The 26,993-nt window shown below is 52.7% G+C and overlaps 2 protein-coding genes and 1 long non-coding RNA gene across 7 annotated transcripts in view; 1 reads left to right on the top strand and 2 right to left on the bottom strand.

The window, feature by feature from the left end:
• The window catches only part of ZNF609 (zinc finger protein 609), a 65,618-nt gene extending 54,497 nt beyond the window's left edge, over nucleotides 1–11,121 (bottom strand). For 3 of the 5 annotated variants that reach the window (XM_064389416.1, XM_064389417.1, XM_064389413.1), the window contains exon 1: nucleotides 7,544–7,682. The gene's annotated coding sequence lies outside the window, so the exon portion shown is untranslated. Of the gene's footprint in view, nucleotides 1–6,850; nucleotides 6,870–7,543; nucleotides 7,683–10,999 lie in introns of those variants that run through there. The other 2 variants (XM_064389414.1, XM_064389415.1) reach the window with 2 other exon arrangements.
• On the top strand, nucleotides 7,795–14,218 carry LOC135280965 (uncharacterized). Its single transcript, XR_010347763.1, has 2 exons — nucleotides 7,795–8,493; nucleotides 8,612–14,218. It is a non-coding gene; the product is annotated as an uncharacterized LOC135280965 (long non-coding RNA).
• The window catches only part of TRIP4 (thyroid hormone receptor interactor 4), a 28,671-nt gene continuing 12,620 nt past the window's right edge, over nucleotides 10,943–26,993 (bottom strand). Inside the window, 3 exon segments of the mRNA XM_064389418.1 lie at nucleotides 10,943–11,111; nucleotides 11,114–11,176; nucleotides 14,952–15,054. Coding sequence (XP_064245488.1) covers nucleotides 11,071–11,111; nucleotides 11,114–11,176; nucleotides 14,952–15,054 — 207 coding nt within the window. The 3' untranslated portion in view covers nucleotides 10,943–11,070.

The following is a 26,993-nucleotide window of genomic DNA, read 5'->3' as shown; positions in this document are numbered from 1 at the left end:
CATCTTGAAAACCTCCACCAGCATCGACCATTACTGTGTCCTGAAGGGAGTTGTTCCAAGGAATGGCTATAAAAATTTTCACTTTTATGTTGAGATGAAACCTCTCCCAGTGCAATTTTTATCTGTTGCCCCTTGACTTCTCCATGCAGCTCCTCTCTGTAGAGGAACTTAGGTCCAGCAATGCTCCTGCACACACAGTCCCACTGCAAAGAGCTGACTGACCTCCTGCCAGGCAGGAGCCAGGCTTGTAGGAAAGGCCATGGTGCTAGGATAACACAGTGGCATGGACTGGAGGAGCATCAAGCACAGCATGAGCAGGCAAGAGTCATGCCAGTGCTTTGTTATAGCTCTGACAGCAGGGTCCTTCCTGAGTGAGCCACATCCCTTTCCCAAGCCTTTGCCATGGAGATGGGCAGGGAGTAGCAAGGCTCAGGCTCTGGATCACAGCCTGTTCATCCAAAAATGTCAGGATAGATATGGCCATGGTTCTTCTGAGATCCCAAATCCAAAAACGCAAACTGGTGCCCAGTATCTAAACTTTCTGTTGTATACAGAAAGAGGAACTGAAAAATCCACAAGTATGGGAGAAAAAGTATTCGGTAGGTAAAAGAACAGAGCAGCTTCCTTCCTGCAAGCTCAGCTCTCAGACCTACCCTGAATCAGGGCTGCCCAACAAGGACTGGGTTGGACAGCCCTCACTGTTGTGTCTGCATGCTGGAAGACACCCCTGTATAACCACCATGCCCAGACCTGCACAGGTTGCTTTAACAAGAATCAGAAACACAGCCCTATCTTCACCCAAAATCTGCATCCCCTGCTTGCCCCATGATCCTCATGTGCCACCCTGTGGGTGTCATGGCATCACTGGCACCAGCAGGTGCCCGGCAGGCACTGGCGGTGCCAGAGGAGTAGAGCAGCAGTGTCACAGGGTTTGGCTGTTGAAGGCTGACACATAGACCATTGGAAGCTACACAGCAGCAAAAGCAAAGCAACACCATGAGCAATAACCAGCCAGGATGAACACAGAAGCCCTTTGGGTGAGCCTACCCCAGACAAGCCAGCGCGTTCCGGCAGCACCAGACACAGCCCTGGTGTTCCTCTACCACCACAAAGGCCATTCTTGTTGAGCCCAGCCAGCCGTGTCGCTGCTGGCTGGTGCCAAAAATAACATTAAACACTCAAAATGAGACATCTGAGCCAATCTGCTTGGCACTGCAATGCTTCCCATAGTGATAAACCTGGGGAATGACTGCCCCTTGAACAGAGCTGGTTTCGACTGGGAAAGTGAAGAGCTGTGTGGATTTAAAACTGGTGCAGTTACATCCTTGCTAACCCCAAAACACAGAAGTGAACTGATTTATGAGAGGCTTAAAGGTATCTGAACTCGTGGCCTGCCCTTTTGCACAGCCTAGAAGAGGGTAGAGGGCATATAAAAATAACCCAAGAGGTTCCCAAATTTCAGCACTCCATGCAGGCTGGAAAAATGCCAGCAGTGAGAGGAAGCAGCAAGACGGATGTGACCAGGAAAGATCCTCGAAGCATCAGTCACGGAGATGGGAGGAAAGGAGACCTGGCAAAGACCGAAGACAACCAACAGGCATAAATAACCACTGGAATAAGTGCCAGAAAAGGGAGCTTGCCCTTTTCCCCTGCTCACTCAGCGCTGTCAGCAGGGATGCAGGAAGGCACCCAGGTGCTGGCAGCATCCTGAGCTCAGGGTGTTGTGGGAGCAGGGTGGGCACTACTGAACCGGCCATTTGCTCCCTTTCCCTACAGGGCTCCAGAGGCAGCATGGCTCCTCCCCTCCCTGCTGTCCCCCGACCCATCGCTGGTCCAGTCCCACACTGGGTTCTCATGGTCACAGAGATGCAGGTATCCAACAAGGATCACCCTCCACAGAGGCACAGCAGGAACAGCAAACCTTTGGCTGCACTGCCACTTTGCACCCAAGCCAACATCTCCTTTCCATCTTCTTCATCCAAAGGAAGAGCACTGGAGTGATCCCAGCAGAGCAGTTTCTCCCATCTACAGCCCTGCCTTGACAGGAAAAGGGCACAGCATTGGTCAGAGAAGATGGACAGCCACTGGTTTGTTTGCTCCCAGGGAAGGGAGAGCTTCTGGGCTTTATTTTCTTTATCGTTCCTTTTAGGAGCAGAGCATGCAGCCAGTCTTGGCTGTTTCCCAGCCTTCAGAAGACGATGAACATCTCTCCACTGCTCCAAAACCGAAGGAGCTGCCACTTCACCTATTAATGCCTTTAATTCCCTTCATTCGATAACCAATTAGGGCACCTTGGCTCCCAAAGCTGAGGCTCCCTTTGTAGCAAGGCCAGTGCGTGCGGCTGTAATCCCTCTTCCTGTCACATCATCAGCCTGGGAACACTTTGGGAAAAAAACAACCAGACTGTGAAGTAAAGGAGGAGGGAAGGCAGATGCAGACAGGGACAAATGCAAGCAGAGCAAGTACCATGCCGAGAAATCCCTTTTTTTTTTTCCCTGGGAGGGATAATAAATAGGTGTATCTCCCAGATTAATACGGCACATTTGCAGAGCCCTGATATCCATCAGAAAGTTGCTAATTCGTGCTAATGACCCATTGCAAATTGCCGAATTTTGTGAATTAGCCAGCGCACAGGAATACAATAAAACCCAATGAAAACCATGCATCAAAGCGGGCTAGGCTTATTTGGGGAGTCCTGGTGCACTTGGAATTACTTGTGGCAATGGATGCAGAGGGGACATGCAGATGAGATGTGAAACCCCCTCAAAGATAAACAAGAAATCCTCAGGACAAGAAGGAATTTCAACAAAGCTACTAAACCTTTGGGAAAGGAGAAGTAATTCTCCCAGAGATGAGCAAGATCCTTCCTCTCCTACTGGATTCATAGTGTTTACTGTCAGTGAAGTCATTACACACCTCCTTTCCACTCCTTTAAAGCCACACAGCACACTCCTCCTGATCCACCCTGCATCCACTTGGAGAAGCACCAGGAGAACTCCAAGTCAAATCTTTGGACCCAGTTGAACCAACAATGCTCTGCCAATCCAAAGCACAAATGGGCTCAGCAAATTCATTAAAATCAATTTTTTATCATCAAATCAGTGTAGCCCAATAACAAATGATGAAACACTGCAGAGGTCTCATCATTCCAGCCACTGGAAGAACGAGAGGCCCAAGAACAGCTTAGAGGAAAAATCCAATGCCACAAAACCTTTCTGTGCTTGGAGAACGAGAAACATAAAGCAACAACACAATCTTTCTTTTTCTTACACCATGAACATAGCAATGAATTGTAGAAGTTGGGTGTTTAATGTTTCAGTACAAAATATCAAGGTTGTCCTGAAATTATCCTTTTTCATCCACAAAAAACTGCACTTGCATCCTTTCATACCCCTCACACCACATCTGAGCTGACGCTCAGCAGCTACGTCAGTGGGTTTTGTGCATGTGAAGGACACTCAGCTGCAGCGAAAACAAAACAACCTCTTGGACTCATCACAAAAACTGATTTTTCACCCAAATGCAGATGGGAATTGGCTTCCTTTAAAGAAAAAATCAATCACAAGAGCAACTGGAATCCCAGAGCAAGTTTCCTGGTCAGGCAGCCGTTCTCTATTTTTTTACTGAGATTGCAAGATTGAGGTTCAAGCTCAGCCTCACTCCTTCCTCTGACACAATGTCATACCTCAAGGCACTGACCCTTAGTAGCAGGAAAGTGTGTCTGCATGGCAAAATAAGCCATATCCCAGTGGGATCTCTTTTCCTGCCCTTTCCCAACACAAAGCAACACCCTTCCTCATCCAAGTCAACCCAGCATGGGGACATAAAGCAGACCGGTTGCTGCCAGGGTGGCCAAAGCTCCGGTTCAGGAGCCACACGTGGCCACCAATGAGCTCCCAGGACAGTTGCATACTCTAAGCCAGCTCATCTACTTACCCTGATGTTAGAAAAGGTCCTTCACACCCACATGGGCTCTTCAACACAACCCACCCCAACCCAGAACCCAGATGGAGTCAAGCACCCCCATGCAATGCATCCTCATCTCTCCACCCACTGCAACAAGCATCCAAGTTAGGATCTTCCCTAGTAAGCAGGCAAGACCCAAGAGAAAATTACAAGCTCTCCTCATGCCCAGAGAGCCATGAAGCATCAGAAGAGGAGTCACAGAAGAACTGCAAACAGCCCGGCCCATCTCCAGGTGCTTCAGAGACTTCAGTGCTTCCCAAAATCATCTCCACAAACCACCATAAATTGCAATGGAACACAGGTTTGGGAATAGACACGTGACTCTCCCACCCCCAAGGTTGGGGAACCAGCAGTCCATATCCTGCAGGAAGCCTGCTATGATAACCATGGACTTCTCCATGACCTCAGTGGGCAACCACCCCACAGACTCCAGCACCTATCCACTCGCTGCCTTCATCACTACAAGGGACTGAGCATACTTAAACTGTCACCAGCTCCTGGCAAGGTCACCTGGAGCCTCACCTCCTCTCCGTAGGGAGCTGGCATGTGACACACTCCCCAGAAGCACCTGTCCCCAGCAGGTCCCTGGCTCTGGCCAGGAACATCGGCAACGAAGCCAACGCTCAAAGGGCATCGCTGCGCACGCAGGATGTCACACAGCCCCGGAACAACATACCTGGGACCATAAATACCATCTTATTTACATAATGCTCTGGATAAAGGGGACAAAGAGGCTTATTGCATTACATCTGGGACTAGGATTGCATCAGCGCCCACAGGCCCTAATCCCAGTCAGAGCCGTGCTGTGCGGGGCGTGGTGGGACAGTGCCGAGGTGCATCCCCACTCCCAGCCCAGCCAAGGTCGAGCTCAAAATTCTTCCCACCACAAGCGTGCAGAGAAAGATCCCTACACCCTGGACATGCCTATTAAATCAGGCACCATACGTGACTTTGGTCCTCAACCACCATCAGCTGAGTCCAGAAGTGGGATCCCAGACGTGGGTGTCCCACCTGTGGTGGCCAACACAGACATCCACTTTGTCTGCGGAATGATGCCCACATGGAAGCGCTCGAAAGACCAGGCAGCTCCTGGTTTTCTTTAATTTATGCAATCACAATTAAGGATACACTGTAAATATAACATGGAGGCAATTTTTGATTCAAGGCAGCCCTGTTCTCCAAGAGAATAAACCAGATGGAGTGAACTCTGGTCTGTCCTTCTTGTTAATTCAAAATAAAGAGACACACACAAGCTGTTGGGTAGATCCAACACCATGTGAGAGCACCTCAACTGCCTTTGCGAGCCCTTTCTTCCCAGAAATGCACCTTTTCAGCTCAGTTTACAGGGAAAAAGGTTTTGAGGCGGAAGAAGCGATGTCATCACCACCATAAGACAAGCCAGGTGCAAGGAAGTGTGAGGGGACTTTGCAACTGAGGCAAGGGAGGGATTATTTGGGGCTACCACCCAACACAGGGATCCAGACAGACAGATGGATCCCCCCCCCAAAAAAAATCACACCACTTTCAGCACTCAGAGAGATAACAAGTGTGTTAAGAGACACATCCATGCATGCACACACACTGGCCCCTGAGGCTACCGAGCCTAATGGTGACTCACCAAACACACAGACCAAGTGGAGTGCCTGGCTTGGAGAAAGGAATAAAACCCCCTCCCTCTGCTCTGGCCATGCTCAATTACAGGTCATTCCAACTTGCTTGATAATTAATTTCCTCCAGTGGCTCTAACCAGAGGCAGCCCTTGCCCTCCATGCCAGGCCAGTCCAGGTGAAACATTAAATCCTTGTCCTTTTCCACCACAGAGACACCACGCTCCTAGTGCTGCGCACATCTCCCTTCTCCCCCTCACAGGAGAGGGCATGAACAAGGGTGTAAAAAGGCAAGGATTTGTGTTTTGCAACTCAAACAGCTTCAAAATAATAAAATATAAATTCTTTTTGGTCAAGAGCTAATCAATAAAATCAGCTGCCTGGATTTTCTGAGTGCCGTGCATGTGCGGTCGCGTACTGCCAACAAAGAGCTAGAAATGTGCGGCATAATCTGATGCTGGAGTCATCGCACAAAGCGTGGAAATAGGTTTTCCTGAGGATGTCCAGGCGAGGAACTGCCTGCACACGATGGAGACCAAAAGCCAGCCCAAACACCGGCATCCTTGGACATTCCGGAGGAGGGGGAAAGAGCCCATGGGACTCTTCGCTGCACACTTTGGAAAATGAGTCTCTAAAGCCTCCTCCAAGGGAAAGGGCCTTCCCAGAAAGCGGGGAAAAAGGAAAGGAAAGGCAAAAGGAAGGCTGCTGGGAGATGGAGGGGAGCCAAGTCTCGCAGACCAGACCTGAACCTGTGACCTTCCCCGTGTACACAACGGGCAGGAGAGCGCACGGCAGGAGCGCTTGCCCCGCCGGCCGCCCCTGGCCTCGCGGGACACCCGGCCACGTTGTCACCGGCGGGGTCACCTCCAGACGGGCCCCGCTGGCCAACGGGGGCTCGAAGGACTCGAAGGAGGGCGGCTCGTACTGCGGCACACGGCGGCCGGCACAGGGCCCGGCCCCGGGGGTGATGCCCGGAGGGGCTCCGCTCTCGGGGTCTGACCCGCCCCGAACTCACAGGGACTCGCTAAACGCGTTGGGGAACATTCAATCTTCCGGGATTTGTGCGGAGAACCCCCCTACCGGCACTACAAAAGAGCTGAGGTCCAGGGAAGCTCCGCTCGCGCCGTCCCTCTGCTCCTGTGCCCCCCAAGCCCTCCCTGCACAGAGACGGGGGTCAAGAGGGGTGACCCCCGCCTCCGCCCTGGAACACCGCCATCCTCCCGAGAGCCCCGTCCTCGTCCGCATCACCCCCCGCAGCCCCGCTCCTCCCCACAAACCCTGGCATGGCGGTGACCCCACGCAGGGGGGACAGACACCCCCTCCCCGCCGTGGGGACCCCGAGCGCGACCCTCGCGGCAGCAAAGGCGGCTCTCGCACCGCCCGGGGGGACCCGACCCCCAACGGCCACAACACCCGCGGGGGCTCCTTCCCAACGGCCGGAGAGACCCGCAACCGCCCCCGGGAGGGGGGGCCGGGGGCACACGGACCCTCGTCCCCAGCGGCCCCGCGGGGACGCTCCGGAGCTCCATCCCCACGGCCACAGATGAGGGAGGGGGAGGCACATATCCTCGTCCCCCGGGGTCGCAGAGGTGGGGGGGCACACGGACTCCCCAAGGGTCCGGGGGGGCGCGCAGCCCCATTCCCAGGGGTCACAGAGGAGGGGGCGGCACTGAAACTCCCGTTCCCAATGGTCCCGGGGGAGGGGTACCCCGATCCCCGTCCGTAAGGGGCACGGGGGGGCCGCGGGGGGGGTGGGGGAGGGCACAGCCGCCTTCCCGGGGGTCACAAGGAAGAAGCGGGGAGGGCACATATCGCCGTGCCGGCGGTCACGGCTCACGGGGCCCAGCCCGTGCACAAGGGGCGGGGGGGGTGCCCGAGGCCCGAGGGGAGCCCCAACCGCCACCCCCCCACACACCCCCCCCGCCCGCGGCGGGGCGGCGGGGCGCGGGCCCGGCCGGGCGCGCACTCACCCGGTCGCTGGGGTATCCGCCCTAGGTGCGCTCCATGTGGGTCGCGGCGGGGCCGGCGCTGCGGGCCGGGGCCGGGGCCGGGCCGGGCCGGCCGGGGCCGCCACGCGCTGAGGCCGCGCCGCGCAGGCCGCGCCGGGTCCGCCGGGCGGGGCGGGGCGGACGCGGCGCAAAACGCGGAGGGCGGAACGCGGAGCGGCGTCCCCGGGCGGCGGGAAAACACGGAGCGGAGACCGCGCCTGAAGCATCGGGAGCCGGAGACACACAAAGCCCGGAGCGGAGCGCTCCCTGCCTGAGGAGCCGGAGCCGCCGGAGTGCCTCCTGGGAAATGGCGGGGGGAATCCTTCGGGGGTGTTCCACCCTCTGAGTGGTGTCTTGTGAGACCTCAGCCCGGTACGGTCCCTCCAAGGCCACGCTTTTAGCTCCCAGAGCCAGCACAGGAGGGAGTCATCACCACCCTGGGCACCCACACCTACCTCAAAATGCACCACATTGTGCCCCACGCTGCCACTTTTCCTTTCCAAACGCTCTTCTGGATGGAAAGAGCACCTGGGTCCCCGGCCATTCTCATGCCCTGGAGGTGACATGTCCCCTAAACTTCCCACCTAAACTTCAGCACCAGCCCTGCTGACCAGGGAGGAAATTCCAGCTCATCTCAACCCTAGCCACCAGACAATCCAAAATCTCTGCTCCTTTTCCCAAAGCCTCAGCATCAGCCATGCAGTTCGGTGAGGAAATTTCAGTTCAGCTCAGTGGGGATGTCCCAGTCCTGTCTCCATGACACCCCAAACCAGGAAGGTGAACTGGTGCAGCAAGCTGTGCCAGCGGGAGGTGGGATGCAGGATCCCAGATGGCATCTGTCAGGGCTGAGCATGGAGCAGGAACATGCACGAATCTGCAGGTCCTGCAGAGGGAGAGCAGCACCAACTCCAGCCAGCCAGCCAGGGTCTGCTGTAAGTATTCCAGCCCAAAGAGGTCCCACCATTCCTCGAGTGTGCCACCATCCAGCGTGGTTTCAGGAGAGCACCAAAGGAGATGCCAATTTCTTCTGATGTTTTTTGCCCCAAACAGGGAGAACACAAGACCCAAATCTCTGGCAAAGGAGGTGATGCCAAGAAGGCCAGAGGTTTGGGTGTCTCACCAGCTTTTGGGGCTGGGGAAAGTGGGAGGGAGGCAGGAGATGTTTAAATCAGGAAAAGAGGCATGAGAATTCTTAAAGCCCAAAAGAGAGAAGGAGGAGAAATCTTTCCTTATCCTGATTAGAAACTGTTCTCACAGAGCACAGAGCCAATGTTAGCAGGCTCCAAGACAACCTGTATTAATAAAACCAGGTCAGTTTTTACTGAAGTACTTTCAAGGATTGGGTAAAAGATTTTGTGGGCATTTGGTGTTGATGTTCAGCAAATCTCAGACCAGGAATGGTGCTTCCAAGGATGGAAAAACCAGCGTCAGACAGGAACACAAGACAAACCAGGGATGGATCAGTGCATCTTTCCTGGAAAAATTGTGATGCCACTAACACAGAAGGAAAATAAAACCCCTGCCAGGCAAGGCAGTTCCATTGGGAATGATCTCAGCACTGCTCCAATGACGTTTTGCCACGACCACGAGCAGGGCCTGTGATCCAGCCTGCCTGAGGTGATGGGATCCCACAGGATCCTACAGACTATGGAGGACGTGGAACCCTTAGGGATGAAACCTGCAGGTTTCATCATACCTTCACTCTTCCAGCTCTGAGCTGTGAGTGACAAAGGACAGGGAGGTGACAAGGGAGCAGCCACTGTCAGAGGTGGATGCAGGAGATGGATCTGGTTTAATATGGAAATAAATCATGGCTCATATTAAAGTCTGGCTCAGGCATCTGGGGAAGCAGTATCTTGGGATGGGGATTTTAACAGGCACTAGGTGTGATGGGAAGGTGGGATTCTGTGGGATCACAGAGTCGGTACAAGATCCCACTCTGTCATGGTCTTGTCTGATGGTGCTGGGACCATCAGACTGGGACAGGAGCAGGAGCTGCACCACCCAGAGCCAGCCTGGCACCTCCTCCCTGGGTGCTGACTTCCAGCCCTGTGTCCCGCCTCTCCCACACAGCCCACAAGGAAGGCCTCTCCTGCATCCTTCTTCCCAAGCCACAGGACCCCGGGATGACTCCCCAAGCCCCCCATCCCTCTCCAGCTCTGCTCCTGTTGGCACCATAGATATTCTCCATCACTCCCAAGGGACATCCATCCAATAGGATCTCCATGTAAGAAGTGTGCAGGGAAGTGTCTAAGAATCCCAGCACAGCTGACTGGAACATAGTGGTGGGACACAAGGGACAGAGCAAATGGGGGATGCAGCCAGAGGAGGAAGGAAGCAGGAGAATCCAGTCACCCATGGCCACATTGAACAACAGCTCCCACACCACAACCTCTGTGCCAATCACGGGCAGCTCAGAGCTGAAACACCCGCGAGGGTTTTCCCACTGAGGGATAACGTGGGTGGGCGTTGGATCAGCCCCATCATTTCCAGCACCTCAGAGATCCCACAGGCAGCAAATGGAGCCAGAAGACAACTCCCAGGGCAAACGGCATGGGATGATTTCCAGTGTTGCAGCACAAAAGTTTTGCACCCTCCTCCTCCTCACGCAGAGGGCAGAGGGCTGGGACAACCTACACCCAGGGACTGTGCCAAGCAGTCGAGCTGGCAGCTCCCACCCCATTCCTGGGAAAGAGGAGGAAAAGAGATGCTGGGAGTGCTGGGGGATCACTCTGTCCCCTCCAAAGCAGCGTGGGCTCAGGGTAATGAGGAGGAGCTCTTAGACCGGGGCAAGGCAGAGCCTGGAGCACCACATGAGGGGATCACAGCCCAGTGCACAGCAGTGCATGACGAGCATGGACACGGTAATGTGGGGAGAGGCTCTGTGAGAGGAACTGGAGAAAAAGGCAAAATTCAGCTTATTCCAAAGGTGTTCTACACACAGCTGCTGGGGGCCAGGTCTTGGGGAGAGGCTGCTGCTTTGGTACAAATCAGCAGAAGAATGTAAGGTTGGGCACTCAGCAGTGATTCCAAAGGGCTGGAAGAGCACCTGTGAGCAGGCACAGAGCCCACCTCTAACCCCAAACCTCCCATCCCCTCTTGGCAGGGGGTCTCTGGCTGTTGGGAGCCATCCCCCTCATCCCCTCACCTCTCACCCTTCTCCTCCATGTGCCTGACCCCATAGAGCAAAAACACCTCAAGGCACTTTTTGGAGAGGGAGATCCTGCCAAAGCCAGGATGGAGCCAAGCTGCCTGTTGCTGGAGAGCTCCCCACGCCCCATCATGCTGCTCCTGCGGGTGCCAGTGATAGCTGAACCATCTCCCACCCACCCTTGTCTGCAGCACGGGACCTCTCTGGAAGCACAGGGCTGTTGGGCCAGGTCTTGGTGAAAACAAATCTCTTTTAATATTTTCAGAATACAAGAGAGAAAGCAATACCTAAACACAATCTGAGATCAGAGATCCATCTTGCACCTGCTTTCCAGAGCTGAAGACCATCCTGGCTCCCTTCAGAGGCAGTTGGGTGCTTCATGGGAACCAGTGCTGCTCACCCCACGGCTTTCTGCTTCATTAACCCCTTCTTTGCTCCCTGATGGATCTTTGCATCCAGCTTCCCTGTAAAGAGGGGATTAAAGAAAAAAAGAAAAAAACACAACAAACCCTCATCACTCTTTATTTTTAAATGCTATTTGCAATGCAAATGAGCTGGAGGCAGCGAGGTCTCCTAGTTAGTGTGTTCCTGTCACATCCAATTATCCTGCTTGAGGAGCCAGGCGTTTCCAGCCGCCTCGCCTCCCTCTGCAGGCGCGACACCGGGGAGCCAGGGGCAAGCGCGGCCGACGCGGCCAGGAGATGCCAGACAGGGGGAAATTCAGCGAGGAGAGGAGTGAATTAACATCCAGCACTCGCCTGCCACTACCAGGGGGGAAACTGATCCCTGTGCCTGCCCGCAGGATGCTCTGAGGAGATGGGGAGCCATCCAGCAATGCGCCAGGGATGTTTCTCCACGGTGCGGCAAAAGGCAGGACTGGGGACAACAAACCCTCAGCCTGGGATGATGGTGCAATGGGTACCCAGTGTCATGGGGACACCTGCTCCATGTTCCTATCTGCCATGTTGGTGGTCTCCAAGGCCATCTGCTGGCTTTGCCACCAGGGAAAACCTCAGTCAGCAGCTCCAGGGGGACCTGGAGAAAACACTGCCTTCTCCTTGTCCTTCACAACCCTTGGGGGCTTCACTGCCAGCTCTGCTTTCCCACCTGGGACAGGAGCAGGACACCAGAACATGGGATTTTGGACAACTCCTGCTGAAGAAGCCAGAAGCCAGGCATAGTGATGTGCTTCCTGAGAGGAGTGTCCTTGTCCTCTTCTTCCCGTCTGTAAAGATGCAAGAATGCCCCTCCTCTCCCAGCTTTCCAGCGAGGTTCTGCTAGCAGCCAACACTGGTCACCTTCTCTAATGCCATGTCTCCCCAGGACTTGCCTTCCTGCTGCTCCCCTGCATCTTCCCATCCTCTAAATGGCAGCCTTGCCCCGTCTGTGCAGCTGGGAACAGAGATAGGGCAAGATACGCCAGGCTCCAAAGTTGTACTTTGGCCACTGCTCCAAAATCTGCTGGTAAATGTCCATATGCCAGAAGAAGCAGGTGCTTCTCCAGAGAAAACAGCTCCCAACAAGCCAATGACCATCACCTTCTCTTCAAACCAAGAAAACTTCCCAATTCCAGTTCAACAAAGACAGTTTGCAGATCACCACGCCACAGATCCACAAACTGAAATATGGATTGGAAGACGTTCTGGGAGATCCTCCATCCCCTTGGCCACCCCAGACAAGACTTTCCCCCACTGCCTAAGGATGGGAAGAAGCCCTCTCCTTGCAAGTGCTGTTTCCAGTCATTGGCACCCCAGCAGGCAGAGCCAGCCCAGCAGTGTGTCAGACCACCTTGTCCCCATGTTAGGGGTGGTTTTGGCAGGAGAAAGGCAGCAAGTTCACATTCCCTCCATGTTCTGGTCCCCCAACACCACCTACTGTCACCAGGGCTGTTACTTTTCATGTGCCTGCCTGCTTCTCCTGGACCCCAAAAACATTGGGAAGCTCCTCTGCTCTTCCAGCTCTCAAACACCACACAGGTAACCTTTCACAAAAGGCTAAAAATAAGGCAAAGCCCCAGGGTCCCTTGCTCTTTCTGCTCAATGATTCAAGGCCTCTTGTCTCACACCATGTCCTCTGCTTTTCTTCACTCTTCCAGACACTGGTTGGTGGAGGGAGGTTTCTAATTGATGCTTCAGGGTAGCTTTGCCTGGATTCAAGGAAATCTCCCGTGAGAAAGGCCAGTGAGCTTTGTCCTTGTGCACTAAAACTACAGGGGGATGTATCTGGGGAGAGCTGTGCTCCCAGATGCAACACTGTGCCCATCCCTTCCACAAAAACAATGACCCTGGCAGAAAAAAATGAGCCATGCTAGGGTTTTTTTCCCATCCCCAGGCTGCTAGAAACAATTTGCAACAGAGAAGCATCCGGATGTCACTGTGGTGAGGTCCATGCTGTTATCTGGCAAGGAAAACTGCCCTGGCTTGGCTTCCCAACAGGACAAACTGGCATTTTGTCATGGTTTGAGCCAGGTTTCAAGGAGACCAGGGCAGCCAGCAAGTCCAAGTGGGGATGTGAGCTGGCACCTTCCCTCTGCTCAGCTTCCAGCTGGGAGAATTAAGCTTCTGACTGCCTGGGATGCAATGCCAGCTTCTATTAAAACAGCGCCTTGCACCGATGAAAGGTCAAAGGCTTCCCTGCTCCTTCCTTAGGCTGTCATAAATATCACCCAGACGGACCATGTCCCTTCTGGGAGGTGAACACACAGCTCCACAGCCCCCTGTGCTGCTCCTGTGACAGCTCCTATTGGGATGGAGGGCAGGGAAGGCAGGGCCAGCAGTGGGAGTGGGAGCACAGGCAGCCGCCAGCACAGCCGGCTTCCTTCCAGGCTGTTAGACTGATCCTTCTCCAAGCAGGAAAGTGTCACAACACAAAGGAGATGATGTGACAGATGGGGAGGGGACTGGCAGCACCTGCACCCGGCAAGGCAGACACGCAGGAGCCACAGAGCAGCTTTGCCCTCTCCCACCCACGGCCAGACAGAGGCAGAGGTGGGAGAGAAGGAGCATGAGAGCCCCGAGAGCAAAGGAAAGGTTAAAGCAAGAGAAAAAAAGGATGCAGTGGCTGCACCAGCACACAAGGGCCAGCAGGCTAACCCACAGCCAAGATTTGCATCCTAAATAACTCCTGCCTGCTCACTGGCACTCAGAATAACCCATCTAGGGGGAGGACCATAAGAGAGATTTGAGTGCTTGCAGGTGTCCAAGCACTGGTCAGCTTTGGCTGAATACACCTCCCAGCTGCTGCTCAAAAAGGCAAGGAAGAAACTAAATGGTTTTGCAGGACATCCCAACATCCAGCTGTGGCAGAAAGGTACTTCCCTGAGCAGAGAGGGAAAAAGACCCTCAAAGGCAACAAAAATAACCTTCTGCTGTGTTTCAAAAAAGCCCTTATTAACCAGTCCTGAGAAATCCCAACACTCCTGAGCCCCAGGTACTAGCCCAAGGATCCATGTGGAAAGGAGGGAGATCACCCAGTTGTCAGCTCTGCTGAATAAACAGCCAAGACTCTTCCTGCTTCTGCTGCTTTTAGCCCGTCAAATTAATTTTTCACATCCCCTGCAAGCGCGTGCGGTGCCTTCCCCGGGCTGTGTGGTGGGGAGGCTGCTAATAAGGACAGAGCTGACTGCGGGCTCCCCAGCTGCCGCATTCCCTCCTCCATCCTTTTTATAGCAGCGGGCAGGAATAACCGGCAGCCTGCGGAGGGGCTGGTGGCTCGTAAAAGGGACTAACGACGCTGGCAAGCGGAGCGCGGACAGATGCTGCGGCGCTTCCCCGCGCGCCCTGCCAGGACATCCCATCCCACCACCCTGCAGATGGGGAACATCCATCTGGCCCTGCAGCTCTTGCTGCTCAAGCCCTCGCTGCCCTCAGGGGCAGGAGTGTGATTTGGGACTACAGGACACGGAGGTTGCCTGAATCTGCCTGGGCATTGCTGCACAGACTCCTCTCCCGAGCCAGGCTGGTGCTGGCAGCAGATTGGCCACCAACACGACTGCTCTTTGACTCCCAGAGTGTTTGCAGAGGCAGGAAGAAGCACGTATTTGGAAGGAAGCAACATCTGGGGAAAGGGGAACTGAAGACACAAAAATATTACAGATGTATTCAAGCTATTAAACAAACACCTCCAGATCAAAGAGCAGACGGTGAAAGTTGGGAACTCATCTGGCAACAGCAAGCTGGGGTGCCAAGGGGAGCCAGCTCTGAGGGCTGGGGGGGAACCTGGGGAAACTTTACTACTTACAGATTTTGTGTTTTCCTTTGATGGGAAACTTCAGAACCATCTCCTGGGGATTAGTGCAGATAAAGACAAATGGAGACCCGGACTCCTGGCTCAGGTCTGGATACTGTGAAACACAGAGAGACACAGAGACCAGAGTCAGGACAGCTGCATGGGCACAGAAAGAGCTCAGCAGGCAAGAACAGAGGGATCTTAGCCAAGACATGGGTCATATGGAGGCTGTAGCAGCTCAGACCAAACCACTTCAAGAACTTCTAATGAAAAAAACCCCAAACAATTCCAGGTTTGGGTCTTATTCTGCAAGATCCTCGCTGCCTCTTTGGATCCGCTCACCCTGGGTGTTCCCAAACCCCTTTCAGCCCCCTTTAGCACCAACCTGTGCTACCCCTGTGGTTTCACACTTGATTTAGGCTGATCATAACCCTGGGATGTTGAGAGGGAGGTGTTCGGGGCCCTACCATCACCAGTCCACTTGTTCACTGGGACAAGCAAGGGACAGATTTTCAGCCTGATGCATCCCTGGATTCAGATGACCAGGAATGTGAATATTCACACTAATCCTTAACTGGTCATGGACAGCACACCAGCACCTGCCAAACCCAGCCTGAAACGACCACCAGAAAGGTGCCACCACGAGCTGTCCCAGCTACAGATACGTCCCCAAATGTTCCCCACAAAGCTCAATCCCAAACACAAGGATTTGAGACCTGAGAGTGCATTGTCCCACTGCAGGACACACATTCCTTGATATTCACTTGTATATAAAGGATGAGCAAGACACCTGCTACATACCAAGGTGGTGGCCCAGAGAGGCCAGCTCAGGGCTGGCTCCATTCATAGTGTCATTGGAGGGATTTTAACACACTGAAGACATGGGGGAATTTTATAGGAAGAGAATAAACAGATTATAGAATTATAGAAGAATTTAGGTTGGAAGAAGATCTCTAAAATTGTTTCTCTCATTAACCATGTGGGGAAAAAAAACCTCTAAAACTGTTTCTCTCAATTACCATGTGAGAAAAAAAGGAGAAAAAACCCACTCCATGCAGGAAGCACACCAAGATCCTGGCTGGCTGCAGCTCAGCCTCTCTGGCATTCAGAGGTGAAATGCAAAACAGTCATAAAAAATGTATGTCTCAGCTCTCACCTCAGATTGTCCATGAGCTGCAGAGCTGGTGCTGACAGGCGCTGAGGCCAGCACATGCCACGAGGATGCTCCAGCCCAGGAAACCCTGCTCAAACAGACTGCGGAAGTGGTTTTCCTTCCATGGGAAAAATGCCTCCTTTTTTTTCCTGCTCCCCTGCCTTCCTCGAGCAGATCCGTCAAGGCTGCTGGAGGGGACAGGATGCCAGACCAGATGGAGCTGCGTGTCCTGGCAAATCCCCCATTTGTTACTAACAAATGACTCCTAGGCCGAGTGTTTGAAAAGCTCTCACCGACCTGCCAAAATGAGTTTGGATTTGCCCTGGAACAGCTGGGCACGGCGAGGGAAGCAGGGAGCGACCTGCTCTCCCCTCACTGCAGCAGGGCTTGGCAGCACTGCCAGCAGTTCAGGGAGATTTACAGAAGCCCAACGCTGGGATTGGATCAGCCAGGGGAAATGCTTCCAAGCCCTCTCATTTTACAACAGCATGTAAGAGCTGTGCACCGGGTAAGAGAGAGGTACAAGCACTCAGCTGCTCCATGCTGGGCAGGAGGAGCTGCCCTGATCCGTGCCATGCACCCATGCCCTGCTGCACCCACCCAGGCTTGGACAGGTTTCTTCCTCTCTGTTCTTTTTTGGCTGAGTCACCTTACTTGACTTGCTTCCACTGCTCCGTGCCCATGCCAAGGATTTTCATTTCCCATCTGCAGGGAAGGAGGATCTTGGAAGGTTAGGAAGAGCCAAAGTGAATATCCCAGTCAGCGCCTGGAGAGTGTGAAATGCTGGCACTGCTTTGTCACTCTCGGCATCTCCTGGGTGGCCAGAGATGGCTGGAGGACCTGAGGACAAGCCAAAGGACCAAGGTTCTTCCTGGAGGACCAAAGGCTACCCAAATCTGGCTGCAGAGGTGATCCTTCCTGCTCCACTACACCTGGTTCAGCCCGTGGCTTCTTCAGCCAGGTGAAGCAGCCAGGATGGGTGTGTTGCAGAGGTCCTGCTGCTGGAATACAGCTGATTCCCAAATCCCCTCAGCCACATCTCCCAGGTGGACCTGGACACCACTGTGTCCCCCCTCACACCTTTTACAGCCCCATCCTGGGAACATGTCCCAAACAGGCACCAGCAGTGAAGCAACAGCCAGCTGGTTTCTCCACTGACAGCTTTCAGTCAAAACCTGGATCAAGCCTTCAGCTCCAACAGTTCCCACTCAATCCGATCTCAAGGCCAAGGTGGATGCCACAACTGTGACTTGAATTCCTGCTTCTACACCACAGCCTTTCATCTTTGCTCCCAGGATGCATTTCCATCTGTGAGCCAAACCCCTTTGTGTCCTTCATTTTAAATAGCTTTGGTGCCTCCTCTGGCATCTCACTTCCAAGAGGCAGGGAACGAGCTCCTCATCCAGCTGCTGCATTTAAGGCTTCCTATTGTACCTACCCCAGAAACCTCTTATCTCATCCTGGTGAACAAGAATCCAGAATATTCCTGTGGGCTGGAGCCAGGGAAGAGCCATAACCCTTTCCTCTGCCTAGAGTCAGGATGCTCCCAGGTGAGGAAGATGAGGCTGAGCTCCCACAAGATGCTGAGCCAAGCCAACAGCCCAGCTCCCCTCTTCCCCCAGTCTCTTCCATGAGTACATTCCATTCATTCATCCCACAGAAATTTAGGAAGCTCCACTCTCAGAGGAGATGCTGCCATCAAAACACCAAACAGGTCTGCCTCCGTTACATTGTCCAAAGCTGCCCAAATTTAAGTACCAAAACCTGACTTCTCACTGTTTCTGCTGTGAAAGGTGAGTGGAGTCACTCTACTGTCTGCAATGCAGGAAGTTTAGGAGACAGAGAAAAAATTTATTCCCAACTACTCCACCCCACAGGTAGCCCATCATCACTTCAGTAAACTTGGAATTAAAGCCCAAAACCCAGAGCTGGTGTGGCAGAGGGAGAGGACAGAGCATATCCTGTCATATTGTTCAGGTTGAACAGGGCTTGGAGCAACTGGCTCTAGTGGGAGGTGTGTGTCACCCCATGGCAGGGAATAAAATGAGATGAACTCTATGGTCACTCCCAACCCCAGCCAGTCTGGGATTCTGTGATCCTCAGTAAATACAATGTCCAACAGCAGTTTTTCAAATAAAAGGTCAGTTCAGAGGGAAACCATGCTTCCTCTCTTCCAGAAACCAAGAATCAAACCCAGGAGTCTGATGGGGGATGTCCCTTCTTAAATTCAACAGCACTCATCTCTCTCATATTGGGGGTGTTAATAAGACAGGTGCTGGCAGTCCAGGCTTTACACTGCCTCTACCTGAAGCAACCTGGCATTTAGAAGGTGGATACAACAAACACAGTCCAGAGACCAGATTGTCCCTCAAAAAGGAGCAAACCTACCCTTCTCCAATCCTGCAGATGACCAGAGAAGCTCAAAAGAGAGAGGTTATGCAATGCAACTACAGTGTGAAAAAAAAGTTCAGCGTCCTTTCAGACCTTCTGCCACCTTGTAGTCAGCAGGCAGCAAGGCAGGTGGGAGGCCAGTGGGCTCTGTGGGCTGCAAACAGCTGATGTGGCTCACCAAGAGCTGCTCCTCCCACTGCTTCACACCAACACCCCACAGACACGCTCTACACACAGCCTCCACACAACCACTGCCCCCCCTGCTCGTCCCACCTCTCCAGCTGGGCTTCACTTTGCTGCTAACAGGTCTGGAAGACCCCAGCTGTGAGGAGATTAGGTGGGAGGGAAGAGAAAAGCAGATCTCAAGGCAGCTTAACACCTGCAGGAAGAGCTCGAGGTTAAAGGAAGCTGGAAAAGGGAGCTGAGTGCTGGGCTGCTCCAAAAACCAGCCACCAGATTCACCCTCACGCCAGAGCCAGCGCTTTGAACATGTATTAAGTGGCTATCAGATGTCCCCAACAGCCACGCAGCTCAAGCTGCAAGCAGGGATAATTGCTAATGAATGTTCCCTACACTTTGTTTTCACCATCCCTCGTCTCCCATCACCAGCTTGTCACCACCAGGAATAGCAGCAGGGCTGCCAGCCTCCTGCTCCACAGCCCACAGCAAAAGAGCAAAGGAGGGGACGAGCCAGCTCGGAGCCAGCAGAGACACAAACCCACCTTCTCTGACATCTGAGAAAAAAAAAAATCCTGCTATATTTTTCCCCCCCACACCAATCTGTTACACTTTTTTCTTTCCCAATTTAGGTAAAGCCTGCAGCAGGATGCTGGGGCCATGCAGGCTCACCCAGCATTCCTGGTACCAACGCAGCATTTGGGACCCTTTGCTCATCCTGATTCCATCTCCACAGGAGAAAAAAACATCCCAAACCCCTCGACTGCTGCACCCCTCCCCAATAAGCTGCACTGGCTTGAACCCAACTGCCGTGACCCGAAGGCAGGGGAATGGAAAGAGCAGAAGGAAAACGTCCTGGGGGGAAGCCAAACCATCACTAACGAGATGAGCTCTGCTCTGGTGCATCCGAGGCAGGAACAAAGGCTCCGCGTGCACGGAGCCGCAGCTCTGCACAGCACAAAGCCCCAGCGCGCCCGGCAGCTTCTCTAGCGACCCTCCAGGAGCATTCCTGCTCTCATTAAGGCCTCGGGACACAAAGGGGTGGGAACAGTCCTGGTTTCACACACGCCAGCCTGTGGAGCCCTGCAATGCAGCCTGAGCTCTCCTCTGCTTTCCTTGCCACGGGAGTGCACATCCCGGTTAGCCGGAGCGTGGCGGAGAATTGCACGCTGGAACCTGTGGTCCTTCCCCTGGTCACTGCCACTCTCTCCATCTTGCAGCTGCCGGGGGCACCAGCAGCGAGGAGGTGCTTGGGATGCTCTGCAAGGTTCATGATGGAAAGGGGTGAATCATTTTCCTGGCGTGGCTCCTCGGTGAACAACAGGGAAAACACGGCTCGCTCTGCCAGGCAGCGCCGGGCCAGGACACCAGCTCCAGCCTTCATTTCCCTGCTGCTCTCCAAGAGCCTTGAAATAAAAGAGACAGCACTGGAAAGCAACGCTGTCTGGAAAGAATAAAAGCAAGCAGACCCCATGTGTTGGCAAGAGAGTTCACCATAAAATGCATTCAAAGGGGAAAAAATCATCCTGGTGGAGGCAGCATCTCCTCCGACAGAGCAGGGCTGCTGGATCCAGCAGTGGCAATAAATCAGCACCCCCCAGCAGGCAGAAACACACACTGGGCTCGTCCTGGGTGTTGGAGACACCCCTTGGCCACGTGCAAAAAGAGGAGTGGGATGCAAGGGATCCCCTGGGAGCCCAACTTCCTTCACCCTGTTTTCTTGGTGATTTGTGGGAGAGGCGGATCCGCTCTTCTTTCATGCCTCATAAGCTTCATCGCTGTCAGAGACACGTAACAGGTAATTAACTACTAAACAGCCATTTTCTCCTCCTCTCCGGAGGGAAATTGCTCACCATCCAGCTAGAAAATGTTTCTTCAGTGGTTTGCAAGAGGGAAAAGAAAATGGGCAGCTTTTTGGGAGTGATGGGGGTGCTGCAGCCAAATAAGGGCACTTGCAGCAATGCCTGCACCATGAACACATGGATCCAGGAGAAATGAAGCCATCAAGTCTGAGAGATAATGCTTAATTGGATGTGGGTGCCACTGTGCCCAAGCCACATTTGGCCTGTCACTTTTCCAAGGAGAGTGGTTCAGGAGCATCAGCTCCCTGTCATTTGCTCTGACAGCAGTGGTCTCCGTCATCTCTTTACAAGGACGTTCCCTTTGGGGAATTATCCAGCCAATTTTCCCAACACAGCTTTCACCCTGAGTGCTCCAGGGCACATTCACCCAAAGGTGACACCCAACTGCAAACAGCAGATCCAGGTTTACCTCCACTGTGTCACCTCCTGATTCAGCCCTCCAGCCCTGAAAAGCGCTTGCAGAGCACCAAGCGCTTCATTCTGAGTTTTCATCACCCTCATGACACAGTCTTGCATCACACTTCCAACTCCAAGCATGTTCTCAAGCACCATCATTTAAGGTCATATGCCAACCAGCCTTTGGCCCATGAGAAATGTAACATTTTCCTAAACAGAAACCCTAAAGCAGATCCAAGTTTCTAGAAATGCCAAATTTTCTAGCTCGAGGCAGAAACATGCAGAACACGCACCCAAAGAACACTACAAGCTGTCCTTGGCCCTGGAAGAGCTCAGGGATGCAGCAGAGCTGCTCCACAGAGGCTGTGTTAGCAAAGGGATGCAAGTTGATGTTCAATTCAAATCAACAGAACACGAAAAGAAGGAAAAAAAGTAGGATCACAAAGAAATCCAAACAAAAGCCGTCAGCCAAACTTTTGTTTGAAAGCCTGTCAGGTCTAGACTGCAACGTGTGAGGAAGGAACAGCTCGAAACCACAGCTGCTAATGGTTATGGATTTGGCAATCAAAATGTCTTTGTTAAAAAAAAGAGAAAAAAAGTTAACTGCCTGACTATTGAGGCTACAAACCGCAGCCTTGATGCATTGTTGCAGTCAACATCCTCCCTGCTGTTCCTGAGCGCTTACAGCTGCTGCTGGCAGCTCGTGTGCTGGCACATGCTCCCTGCACCAGGATGCACAAGGAATTTTGTGAGCCTGCCTTCCTTTCCCCTTCTTCCCACCACAATGCCTGGCAGCCCTCGGCTGCTCTGCAACAGCTCCAGGCCCAGCAGGCTGGGATGGCCGCGGGATCCTTCCCTGGCGGGGCGGATCCATCCCGTGGGTGTTCTCCGCCTCCAGCCCGGCTCCCATCGAGGTGTCTCTGCACCACAGGCTGTACTTTGATTTGAAGGGCAGGGGAAGCAATTAAAACATAGTAAGTAAATAACAGGACTTTGAAATGTAGATTTGAAATTCAGACTTGTGCTGGTGCACTCCGAGCAGTCTGCCAGGGCTCCAGAGGGCTCAGCAGTGCCAGCAGCAGCCGCTGCACACCCCAGCTCTCCCTGAACCAGCAGTGCAGGACCTGCAGCCACCAGCACCCTCCTGGCCTCACATCCCAGCCCAGGACAACACCCGCCCATGGTAAACCCTGGAAAGGCTGGAGATATTTATAGAGCACCTGACGACCAGCTCAGGAGAAACTGGGTGGACTTGGAATAATATTTGGGAAAGTACTGGCTGAAAGGGCTGTTTTCATCCCCCTGTGCCAAGGAACAGCTGGGGCAGGGCTACACTCAGCTCCAGGAGAAGGAGAAAAGCAATGGGGAGGAGGAGCTGAGGGGAACCAGGGTACCTCATGGAGCTGCACCTGGCTGTACACAGTCAGACTTCAAGCAGCTTCACAAAGATCTTTCACAATCAGAGCTGGGAAGCACAGGGGTGGGACACACACCGAGCCGGAAAACCCAAACGTTGGGAACACAGCCCTGCCCTGGCTCACTTGGGCAGCTGCCTCTCCCCATGCTGACCCTTGCTGCTGCTCCCCAAGGAGGTATGATGCCAGCACCTGCTCCCAGGACTGATTCAACCCCTCAGACGGGATGGGATCTCTCACAGGACCAGGAAATGCATGGGAGCGACCGGTCTGTTCAGAGTTAGGAAATCAGGGACACACCAACAAAAGCTTAAGCAAGCAGAGTCCCTGGGCACTCTGCATGTACTGTGGGGGTTGCATTTTGCAGCTGACACATCATTTGGGGTCACCATGGAAAGGGTGGTCATGGCTCAGCCTGGACGGGAAGGCAGTGGGGCACTTGATCAGTTTTATCTAACCCTCAGTTTCAGGATTAAATAAAACCCAAACACTGAGAAAGCAGCAAGTATCAGTGACCACATCTGAGAGAGGGAAAAGGCCCTGCCAGCTCATGAGTAGTTTGCTGAAATGGTAGCAGAGGCAAAGTCCACAGTCATCATTAATTAAGTCATATGCTTCAGCCTTGGCTTTGCTTTCTCCCTTGGGTCTAGGAAACCAGAGGAGAGGGCAAGCAGGCCTCGATCATTCGATTTCTTTGGCATGCTAATGCATTCCTAAATTAATCATCATCAAGTGACAATCTCTCCTTCATCTTAACAGCCTGAGCAGTGACCTGAGCAAACCTGCTGGCTTATGCAAGGCAGCTGGAGCCTCAGAAGAGCCTCTGATGAAAACCAAAGCACTTCCCATATGGAAAAACTCCCCCATCTCTTACCGTCTCTAATCCAAACCAGCTGCATTCCTGCTCTGCTCCCAGAACCACAAATCGGGGGATTTTGTGGGGTGAGAACCTGAATTAAAGAGATGCATCACCCTGTGAGCCAGCCTAATGCCTGACACTGCTGGATTTGGCATCTGGCTACACAGAAAAGACAAATTCAGCTCAGGAGAATGCAGAGCCCTGTAAAGTTCAAAGGCTTTCGTGGGTTGCAATCATTAACAACCACCTAGACTGCTCCAGAAGGAAGGATATCTGACCTAGCTAAAAATCCTTCACTGGGAGAGGTGCCTCAGGAATGAAAAGGCAAATATCCCAGTGGTGGAGGCAAGGAAGGGGCCAGGACAGCCACAGCACCACACAAACAGGCATTTGTCTCACTCGGAGCCTGCGCTAGGAAACCTTTCCCTCAGGGACCAGGTCCTCATAAAAAGTCTCTATGCATTTATACTGTTCTTAGAAGTACACATCAATGTCCATGTTTGTGTTTCTCCCTCCCATTAACTCCTTAGGAAAATACTCCCAGAGGGCTATTGTTCCTTTATTTGGAGATAATCTAAACAGGCACCTTCTGGAGTCTAAATATAGAAAGTCTCTACCATTCTTCACTCCCATTTGAGAATCTAAACCAAGTTCTGTATACTGGGCACCTGAGTTCATTTTTTTGTTGCTTTTTTCACCAGGGAGGGAAGAGGAGGCCAAGAGTTTAAACCCAAATTTCCTGAGTAGGAAAGCTGGAACCTATTTAAATGATAGCTGCAATCTCGTGGCACAAAAATAGCTTCTACATGTTCCCTGAGCAGATTTAGGACACTCAGTGATCACCTAGAAATGAAAAATAAACACTTAACTCCCATCAAACATAATTAGCCAATATTTCAGCCTGGTATAATAGCTCCATCCAGGTAGTGGCGTGTGTCTGCGCTCAAAATAAGCCAAACACACCTATCAACCACCAAAACAGCAGCAGGAAACACTCTTTTTCCAGTTAAATAGCCTCTCAGATCAAAGCCATTAGCAAAATGAACATGGACTTCAGGGCACATGGAAATGGCATCAATGTAAACACTTCCCTGCTGGCTTTAGTCCTGTGCCAAGGCCTGCCTGCCCCATCCCACAGATCCCAAGGGGGAGCTGCTGAAGTCACTGACACCTCGTGCAGGAAAACAAGGGCAGCTCCTTGCTCTGCTCAAGGTGTCAGTGACGTCAGCCCCGGAGCAAGGAAAAGCCTTAGTGAACACTTGGATCTCCTAGGGGGAAAAAAGTTTCCAGGTCACCTCTAGCTGAAAAGTGTAACAAAGGAATCATTCTGGTCTTGAGCAGGGATTTTTGGGTCGCTGCCAGGAAGAGAAGGAAATGAGCCCAGAATGTACTCTGAGGAGGGGCGAGATGTGCAAAGCTCAACTGGAAATCCTGAGATTTCAGAGGGATCTCCAGGCACCAGGCAACCAGGGCTGAGTTGAGGCTGCAGCTCCTGCTGCAGGTCCCTGCAAACAGAACAAGTGATGCTGGACCCTCCTGCCTGGACACAACTTCTGCTGCCAGAGCAGCTTCAAGCCAAAGATCACAGCTCTGAGCAGCAAGATGGGGTGTAAATAACCTCTGACTGGAAGAATTGCTTTATTTTTCATGTGGGAAAGAGACCCAGAGGAGCAGATTTAACTAGTTCATGCAATAGGCAGCATAACTGGGATTAGGGTACCTGACGTGCCGCTGATCCTAATCCCAAGGACATCTCCACTCTTTCTCTGCTCCCTGCCAGCTCCAGCACTACAGATCCTGTTCCATCATCACTTCCCACACATCCTCAGGATCTGCAAACCATCTCAACAACGTCAGTCAGGCCTCAAATGCTGCAGGTAGGGCAGAGGAAGGTAGGGACCGCCCCCTCTCAGTGGTGATGAAAGGCCAGGCTTACATGTGCAGTGAAAATGTGGTTAAATAACCCCTCCCTGGCCATAATGCAAGAGCTCTGGCAGGGAATGGGTCTCACTCTGTTGGGGCAGCGTTGCTTAATTTTGGTTTTTTGAGCACAAGTGTAAAAAAAAAAAATTAAATGAGGATAATGATAGAAAAATACCAGCGGGGTGCCACAACATCTTCATTAGCAACTTGAGAGAGGATGCAAACAGCAGGGAAATTAAATCTGCAGACAGTGCTAAACAGGGAGTGGGTGACAGCAGTGAAAGGGCTGACAGGTAATGGGAGACTTACAGTGGAGACAGACCATGAAGCCATGGAATTACAGATTGGGTTAAGTTGGAAAGGACTTTAAAGCTCATCTCATTCTACTCCCTGCTATGGGCAGGGACACCCTCCACTAGACCAGATTGCTCCAAGACCTGTCCAACCTAGCCTGGAACACTTCCAGGGATGGGGCAGCCACAGCTGCTCTGGGCAGCCTGTGCCAGGGCCTCCCCACCCTCACAGGGAAGAATTCCTTCCCAATATCCCATCTAATCCTGCCCTCTGGCAGTGGGAAGATATTTCCCCATGTCTTGGCACTCCTTGTCCCAAGACTCTCCCCAGCTCTCCTGGAGCCCATTTGGACACTGGAGGGGATTCTAAGGCCTCCTCAGAGCCTTCTCTTCTCCAGGCTGAACACCCCCAGGATGAAGAAAAACAGACCTAAGACCAGGAACAGTCTCTCTTGCCTATGGGAACAAATAGTCACAAGAGTCAAACCAAACTTGTGTGGCTGCCAAGAAACACTGGATCACCATCAAAACACCATGAGCAAGCCAGGAACTATTTCATCCTCGGGAGGTTGGTATAACCTGCAAGTGAGGCTCACCCTGCACTTGTGAAATGATTTCTTCTGGAACATGCAGGAGCCTCAAACAGGAGGTGGTGAGGAGGAGAGGTGTGAGTCAAAGCACAGCGCCTGGAAAAGCTCCACGAGAGCTCAATCCCCGAGAGGTCTCTGCTCTGCATCACCTCCCCTCGCCTGCTCACACATTCCTTGAAAATACCCAATGTTTCTGCATGCCCTAAGTGGTGAAAAAGCATCATGTTCCTTGCCTTTCTGCCTGAGCTACAAGGAATCTTTGCACCCTGGGAAATGGCTGGATCACAGTGCTGACACTGCTGATGAACCCGGGCTGAAACAGCCACGTGAGCAACAGGAATTTCTTACTCCTGCCGAGACCCAACTCAGATTTCTGAGCTGGTGCTGCACACTTTGTCATCTTGCTGACAATTGCAATTAAATTCAGCTCAGCTTCCTTCAGATGCACTTGCTGTTCCTGAGAGCCAAAAAAACCAGACATTTCCTCAGAAAGCAACTGCAGAAAGGCTCACATCTCTGGATTTTAGCGCACAAGCGAGGGAATTTACTGCTGCTTAAAGGAATCCTGGGAAAAACAGACAAAATCACCATTAAAATGCAGGAAATTAAGGATTATAAATAATTTGGAATACGGGAGCAGCAAAAAGCCAGAGAAATGCAACCTGGGAAATGCCACAGCATTGAGGAGAAAGGGAAATCTGTCACTAACAGGTTGGATAATGGTGCTCCTGGAATACACTGCTCTGCCTCCAGTCTCTCTGTGGCCAAGCAGTGCCCACAAACTGGGAGGGATTTCCAGAGAATGTGGCTAATTGTGAAAGTCCTCCCTGGGAAGACTCAAGCTGGTTACCTACAGCACAATTCCCAGATCAGAGATGCTGTCACAGCCATTCTGCCAATGCCTGAACAACACATCCACAAAGGAAGAGGAGGGATTGTGACAAACAGAAAAGTACTTGTAAGAGACCAAGATCTATTTTTCCATCACTCTTACA

Source organism: Passer domesticus, chromosome 14 (genome assembly GCF_036417665.1).
Source record: "Passer domesticus isolate bPasDom1 chromosome 14, bPasDom1.hap1, whole genome shotgun sequence".
NCBI lineage: Eukaryota > Metazoa > Chordata > Aves > Passeriformes > Passeridae > Passer > Passer domesticus.
The sequence above is the reverse complement of the archived record's forward strand: the minus strand, read 5'-3'. Positions and strand labels throughout refer to the sequence as shown.